We start from the raw sequence: 8,218 nt of genomic DNA on the forward strand, positions 1-8,218 counted from the left end.
CCAGCAGCCCGCGTCCGTTGAAGGTGCACGCAGCCTGGCTCTCCCAGCCCAGGAGGAGACTGAAAAAATTCAGTGCTGTCGGCTTGCAGCCCTCTCTCCCCTGCTGCCCACCCAGGGATGTGCTCAGGGCACTGAGACCCTCCTCAGTGCAGCCCCCGGGCCAGCTATACAGGGTGCGGGTGGAGGGCAAAGGCCCCAGAAGGAGGCTTTGAATGAGCTCCAAAGGTAGAGCCATTTGCTTCATTCATTCACAGATCATTTACTGAGCACCTGCTGTGTACATGGCCCTGAAATCCTGTGGGATGAACTTGAGGTCGGCTTCAGGCATGAATTGCACGGGAGATGTAGAGGTCGCAGGCTTGGGGTCACCATCCTGGCTTCCTTATTAACTAAATGGGCCAGTCGTGTAGACGTTTAAGCATCAGGTCCTTATCTGTGAAACAGGGACGGGAATACGTACTTCACAGTGAGGTGGTGAGGATACTCCATGGCAGGGGGTGGACCGCCTGGGGTCGAATCCCTCCTTGGCTGGTTACTGGCTGTGTAACCATGAGCAAGGTACTAAACTTCTCTGTGTTTCAGTTTCCTCATCTGTAAATTGGGGTAACCATCTACCTTCTGGGGTTCCTGAGGGATGAAGCAGGTTAGTACACGTTCAGCACTTGGACCGCTCTGCATAGATTAACTGCAAAATACACGTCCGCTGTTATTATCGTTCTATACTTAGCACAGTGCTTGGCACACTGCAGGGCTTGGTTACTGGTGATCGTTGTCATGGCTCCAGGCCTGGGTCAGCGGCGGGCTGAGCCGGCTTATCGTGTGCGGCCCTGTGCAGTTCATTCATTGAGATCATCTTGGTAGCTTGGCGTCGGCCATGGTGGGAGGAGTCATGGAAATTGACAAAAGCTACCCACCAGAGCTTTTATAAAGGTCTTTTTGAGAGCCGCTTTACTGCACGGCGGTTCTCAGTCAGGCAAGGAGAACTCCCTGAACACGTCGTGTGCCAGAAAATACACACAAGAGGTGTCTCCACCTGAAGTCTCTTAGCGTCATGGCAGCTGTAGACATTTACGATGTTGGAGAGGGCCAGAGGGTGAATGAAAGAGGCTCTCCAGGCTACTGACCTGGGGCATCACGGGGTGGGGACCCGTCATAGTTAGCACCACAGCCCTTTGTGCAGATTGCGAAAAGGTGCCTTCTCTGAGCAGATGAACTCCAAATAAGACGGCCTCCCCCTTTCCCACCCAGCCGGGGGCCTTGTGCAGCGCCCCACCTGCACCGCCCTGTACGGCAGCCTGCTGAGGGCAGAGGAGATCTGTATTTCAGCAGGCCTGCACCCATTTGTAGCTCATCTTCTCTAGGTGGGTGGGTGGCTTCCTGCTGGGTTTGGCAGGAGGCAGAGGAGCCTTCAGAGAGGAGGTGGCATTTGAGCCAGACTCTGCTGAAGGGAAGAGGGTGCTCTTGGGGAGGGACTGAGGGCTGGAGGCAGGTACCAGCAGAGCTCAAGCTCACCAGGGGTTCCGGGGGGGACGCTGGTAGCTGCTGAGATAGGAAGCGAGGGTGGCTGGACTGTGAATGGCCTTTGGGTGGGCCTGATGGAGCCCCTGGACGTTACTTATCTTTAATTGGGGTTTGGAGCTTGGATCCATTTCGGCTTCTCCCACAAGCCCAAGAGGCTCCTGTAGAAAGTTCTGATGAGAAAAGTGACTCCCGGGGAAGTTAAGCTCCTTACCCAAGAGCAGTAGCGAGTTAGTGGTACAGCGAGGAGTCAAGCCCCAGCAGTCCCGTGCTGCATAAATAAACAAACAAACAAACAAATAAATAAGGGGTGAATGAACGCAAGGGTGAGTGAATGAGTGAATGGGTGGATGAATGAAGGAGGAAAGAAAGAAACGAGACGGATGAGCAGGCAGAACTCCAAGGCCTTTAGAAAGACCCCAGTCCAGTGTTCCCATTGTACAGACAGAAAACTGAGACCAGACAGGTGGCCGGCAGGAAAGGCCAAGGCTTCCAGGAAGGGCTGCGAGGCTGGGCCTCGGGCCTCCTGATGCCGACTCCCGGTTCTCTGCCACAGCCCCGAGCCATGATGAAGACCTTGTCCAGCGGGAACTGCACACTCAGTGTGCCCGCCAAGAACTCGTACCGCATGGTGGTGCTGGGCGCCTCGCGGGTGGGCAAGAGCTCCATCGTCTCTCGTTTCCTCAACGGCCGCTTCGAGGACCAGTACACGCCCACCATCGAGGACTTCCACCGGAAGGTCTACAACATTCGCGGCGACATGTACCAGCTGGACATCCTGGACACGTCTGGCAACCACCCCTTCCCTGCCATGCGCAGGCTCTCCATCCTCACAGGTGGGTGCCAGGGGTGGGCACAGGTGCTTGAGTATGTGAGCGTGTGTGCTAGGTACTTTACAGTTTGCAAGGCACTTGCCTATCTGAGATGAAGCTCACGACGAGCCCCCTTAGCACTGTGGGAGTCACAGAGGTGTTGCTGCTTCCCGAGCAAAGGATGGAGCCAGGTCCCCAGTTCCATTCTGTCTGACTCTGGATCGATTGCTCATGACTGCTGGCGCTGCCTCCCAGATCAGGAACTGGTAGACTCTGCACTGGGGCTTCACCTCCCCGGGGAACAGAGGGGCTGCTGCCTTCCTTCTGTGGGGGTGACCCAGCAGAGCTCCAGCGCCCGGGGTCAGTCTGTCGGGCTCTGATCTATGAACACTGCGGGGCTTTTCCACCTCTCAGAGAGGCAGGGGCCGGGCCCAGGCAGTGATCAGCCAGAGGGGCTGGTGGGGACTTGCGGATGCTGGGAACTCGGTAATAATCACAGTCACGGCCATGGCAATAGCTAACACTTAACAAGAGCTGTGTGCCTGGGCCTGTTTCTAGAGCTTGGCATGTATTTCTTTAATCCTCACAACGAACCTAGGAGACAGGTATTTGCCTCCATTTTACAAGTGGAGAAACTGAGGCCCAGAGAGGTTGAGTTACTCCAGGTGATAGCACAGCTGGTAAATGACAGTCTGGCTCTCATGCTTTACCACTGGGCTATCCTGTAGCCTCTTGGCCCGGCTGGGGGTGGTGGGGAGGGAGGAGATTGTGGGGGACTAAGGGGCCAGGTAGAGATGTGAGACTGGGCCATGATTTTCATCACTCAAGCAGTTTTGTGTGGTAGCTAAGAGGACAGGTCCGGAAACTGGTCTGCCTGGGTGTGAATCCTGGTTCCACTGCTTCCTGGTTTTGTCTCTCTGAGCGAGTGATTTTATCTCTTTGTGCCTCAGTTTTCTCATCTGTTAGTTGGCATCACATGAGCACCCATTCCAAAGGTCTTTGTGAGAATTTAAATGAGTTAATATAGGAAAAGTGCTTGGTGATTGGAAGGTAAGTGCTCAAGAATTATGGGTCTTAAACCTACATTTGCAGTATGCCTGCAATGGGCTGTGCAGGCCCATTTCCTAAACCCTGCACCTGCCACTGCTGGGCGGCGATGAAGGGAAGGAATGAGCAAGTAACCCCCCAGCCATCACTAAAACAACCCCGCAAGTCAAGATACTTCTACACCAAGAAACCCTAGCCATGCCCACCCCTCTCCCCACGGCCCGGTCAAGACTCCTCCCTGAGTGCCCTGGATAGACAGCTTCCTCTTCCGGCTGTCCTCACTGACCATCTGACCCAGATCACACTCAGACTGTCCCACCCCACATTTTGGAGAGGGAGTATGTGGGCAGAAGGAGCCTGGGCTGACCTGGGTTCCAGTCCTGGCTCTACCACTTGACGGCTTAGATGTGTGACCATAAGTCTGGATCTCAGTCTTCCCAGCTGCACAATGGACATAACCTGCTTCCTCCCAGGGCGGCTGCGAGAACTGCAGGAAATTGCGTGGGGGGCATTTCCAGGACTCGATGGAGAGTGCAAGGATGTCTGCTCTCCTGGCCATGGGGAGGGGACTGGGTGCCCACCCACAGAAATAAGGCTAACGGAGGGAGAGAGTAGATGTGGAGAGGGACCACCTGCGTATTTCCAAAGTTAATTTTTGATTACACAAATAACACACAAATACACCCTCCTCTAAACATACAGATAAGGCTAAAAAGCCCCCTTGCCCCATGCCCCCAACCGCAGACTCCTGCCCCCTCCCCCGAGGTAGCCACCCCATCAGTCTTCCAGGCCCCCCACGAACACTTTGACATTCACATTTGTGTCCCCATAACGGAGAGTATTTTCGTCTCATTTTTACGTGCACATATTCCAAGCACATCTGCCTGCTGCCTGCTTTTTTCACTCACCAGCCCGTGCCTCATTTTCCAACCTGGTGCTGGTACACAGCAAATTCTGAAAGCCATTAATTCTTTTTTTTTTTTTTTTAATTTATTTATTTTTGACTGTGTTGGGTCTTCGTTTCTGTGCGAGGGCTTTCTCCAGTTGCGGCGAGCAGGGGCCACTCCTCATTGCGGTGCGCGGGCCTCTCACTATCGCGGCCTCTCTTGTTGCAGAGCACAGGCTCCAGACGCGCAGGCTCAGTAGTTGTGGCTCACGGGCCCAGTTGCTCCGCGGCATGTGGGATCCTCCCAGACCAGGGCTCGAACCCGTGTCCCCTGTATTGGCAGGCAGACTCTCAACCACTGCGCCACCAGGGAAGCCCCTGAAAGCCATTAATTCTGCCGCCAGCTCTCCTTCCAGCTGCCAGCCAGGCGTCTCTGAAGCTTGGCATCACAGCCTTTCACCTGGATATGTCAAGGCTGCAGAGCCCTCAGGGGCCCGGGATTTGCCTTAATGGGATGGGTTTGGCAGCCTAAACGGTTGCCAGGCCAGCGCCGCCTTGCAAGTGCCTTTCTAAACTGCCCACACCGTCCTCCATCCCGTCCCACACCGTCCTCCATCCCGTCCCACCCCGTCCACACAACCAGCTTTATGAACACCCACTGTGCGCCGTGACGACATCTCCCTCTGCTCCAGAGAGCATCATTGGTCCTGAACGTGGCGTGTGCTATTCTGAGGGGGACAAATGGCGTGCCCCAGGGGTCCAGAGGAAGGAGGCAGCAGTGCTCCCAGAAGCTGGTATCACTTGATTCTCCTCTCGAGAACTTGGGCCAGTCCCGGGCACCTTTGAGCCTCGGTTTCTTATAAAACAGGGCTCTTAACATCTCCCCACAGGTTCTCAAGAGTTTAAGTCAAAGTGCAAAAGGTACTTTGAGTGTGAGACTGTGATCACTGTAGTGAGATGTGGAAATTGGGGTGGAGGTACCAGCCCTCTCTCAGCCTCCCCGCCTCCCTTGCCACCTCCCCATCATCCCTGTTTCAAAGACCTGCGCTGAGGGATGCAGCGAGTTGTAGCAGGGGTAGCGTGGGCCTGGGAGGCTAGTGTTCACTTGTTCATCCATGATTTATTCAAGAATCAGAGGACACCTGTGTGCGCCAGGACCAGCCAGGTGAGGACAGAATCGGGTGCACATCTCGGCCTGGCCACACCTGAGCTGTGTGATCTTGGGCTGGTTGTTCACCCTTTCTGTGCCCCAGTTGGCTCACCTATCACATGAAAGTAATGAAATCTCCCTCACAGATGTTCCGTGAGGAGTCAAGGGGGAACCCATGCGACTCTCGCAGGTGCTTGTTCTCGGGTCTTTTGAGACCCGAGATCACTGAGCACGTGTCACTCTCCATTCATTATCTCATCAAACCTTCAAAAGCATCCTGCATGGGACAGATGGGGAAACTGAGGTTTAGAGAGGTGGTATGACCCGCTGAAGGCCGTGTGGCCAGTGGGTAGAGGGGGCAAGAGGTGAACTGAGGCCTGCCTGATGCCAACACTCTGCATTCCAACTATGCATCGGGGGCTCTTCCAGGCCCTGGGGATGTGCGCTGAACAGCAAGACCCCTGCTCTTGTGGAAACTGTATTTCGTTTTTTTTTTGCGGTACGCGGGCCTCTCACTACTGTGGCCTCTCCCGTTGCGGAACACAGGCTCCGGACGCGCAGGCTCAGCGGCCATGGCTCACGGGCCCAGCCGCTCTGTGGCATGTGGGATCTTCCTGGACTGGGGCACAAACCCATGTTCCCTGCATCGGCAGGCGGACTCTCAACCACTGCGCCACCAGGGAAGCCCCTGTATTTCTTATTATTCTAACACAGTCCACACAAACTCACAAATCACTCACCCTGTCTCCAGCCCTGCCGGGAAATGTAGGGCTGATTCATTGTGTTTGAACCAGGCTGTGCCACGTATTAGCTCTGTGACAAGGGATTTAACCTTCTGGGCCTCTGTCTTCTGTTCTGGAAAATGGGGGGAATAATAGCAGTTCCTGGCTAGAGTCACTGTGAAGGTCAAGTCAGGGAGCAGGGAGGGGCGAGGGGGTGTGGTGCGGTCAGGAGGCGCCTGTGAACTCACCGCCTGGGGTTCCTCTCCCCACAGGCGACGTTTTCATCCTGGTGTTCAGTCTGGATAATCGGGAATCCTTTGACGAGGTCAAGCGCCTCCAGAAGCAGATCCTGGAGGTCAAGTCCTGCCTGAAGAACAAGACCAAGGAAGTGGCAGAGCTGCCCATGGTCATCTGCGGCAACAAGAACGACCACGGCGAGCTGTGCCGCCAGGTGCCCACCACCGAGGCCGAGCTGCTGGTGTCGGGCGACGGGAACTGTGCCTACTTCGAGGTGTCGGCCAAGAAGAACACCAACGTGGACGAGATGTTCTACGTGCTCTTCAGCATGGCCAAGCTGCCGCACGAGATGAGCCCCGCCCTGCACCGCAAGATCTCCGTGCAGTACGGAGACGCCTTCCACCCCAGGCCCTTCTGCATGCGCCGAGTCAAGGACATGGACGCCTACGGCATGGTCTCGCCCTTTGCCCGCCGCCCCAGCGTCAACAGTGACCTCAAATACATCAAGGCCAAGGTCCTCCGGGAGGGCCAGGCCCGCGAGCGGGACAAATGCACCATCCAGTGAGCAGGAGGGACGCTGGGGTGGGGCTTGGGCGGTGCCTTACGGTGGTGGGGGGCGTGGCCCCGGGTGCCCGCTGCCCGCATCTCCCCCCATGAGACCCCAACAGCAGTCACGTTCTAAGACCTTTGGCGCCAGACTGGAGGACCCCAGCCTCCAGCCTCTGTGCAGTCTCCTGCCTTCAACCACTTCCCTCTGATTCCTCCTTTCCACCACTCGCTCTTGGTTTCAGCTTCTCCGTGGGTTGGGAGGGGAATCCCTGCAGGACAAGAGGCAAGGTTGGGTGACATCTGAACTTATGCCAGGACCCAAGTCAGAGCTTGCTTGAGGGGCCAGAGGGGCCAGGACCCCTGCATCCGATGGAGACTCCTGGAACATCCCAGATGAAAATGATACCCAGAGCCAGCTGGGGGAGGGCTCCGCTGTCCTGGTGGAAGACCCAGCTTGGTTTAGGAGGCAGCTGGGAATCTCCTCCCACCCCATCCTGAAACGCTTACCCTCTGGCTCAGCTGGTTCTATCCCCTGCTCCCAACTTGGCCCTCAGCTGCCCCCGACATTGAGCCAGGGGTGTCTGTGTGTTCGAAGGAGGCGTGGCTACGTCGCCTGGCCCATGTCCATCTCTTGGACCGCCTTCCTCAGCCTCTTCTCCCAGGTTCCTCTCGTCTGCTAGTTGTGCTTTGTTGTTGCAGCTGTTACGTCGTGTCCCCAGTAGGAATGGAAATTGCTGTACTGTAAAAGCCTAGTGACCCCTCGTTAGCAAGGCCCCCCACCAGTTCAGATCCACTGCCTCCACTGGGGACGCCTTCGTCCCCCATTCCAGATGGGGTTTCTGTGGCCTGTCTGCAGCTGGACGCTGCCCGCTACTGAGCACCACCGTTCACACTCACACAGGCGGGGCAGGCCTGCGGGGGCAGCTTCTCCTCTTGCCTCCATTTCCCAGAGGGGATGGCTGAGACTCACAGGGCAAAGTGACATGCCCCAGCTCCGCCTCCCGGCTAGTTCCGGACGCAGCTCCCCCTGGGACCGGGCTGTCCTCTACTGTGCTGGTTCCTCAAGCATTTATTGAGCGCCTGCTGGGTGCTGGGTCCACCCTGTGCTAGGAAACAAAGAGGGTGAGCAATGCACTTTACGGCCCCGAGGCCAAGCCTCCCCGGCTCTGGCCACTTTCCCATCCCCCGCCTGGCCGCTGCCCACCCCTGCTGCCCTACTGTCTCTGTACACGCAGCTGTTGGCAGGCGTGGAAGAGCAGCTGGGAGCCAGAGCTGAGCCCGGGAGAGGCAGGTAGGA

At 56.6% G+C, this 8,218-nt stretch overlaps 1 protein-coding gene across 1 annotated transcript; it reads left to right on the forward strand.

The window, feature by feature from the left end:
* Positions 1-2,083: 2,083 nt before the first annotated feature.
* Positions 2,084-6,937, forward strand: RASD2 (RASD family member 2; the record flags this gene model as incomplete). Its single annotated transcript, XM_082665561.1, has 2 exons — positions 2,084-2,354; positions 6,408-6,937. 2 exons carry the CDS (start codon positions 2,084-2,086, stop codon positions 6,935-6,937), a joined length of 801 nt encoding a protein of 266 aa, XP_082521687.1.
* Positions 6,938-8,218: the final 1,281 nt, after the last annotated feature.

The sequence above is a fragment of the Grampus griseus genome (genome assembly GCF_964374135.1).
Source record: "Grampus griseus genome assembly, chromosome: 11".
Lineage (NCBI taxonomy): Eukaryota > Metazoa > Chordata > Mammalia > Artiodactyla > Delphinidae > Grampus > Grampus griseus.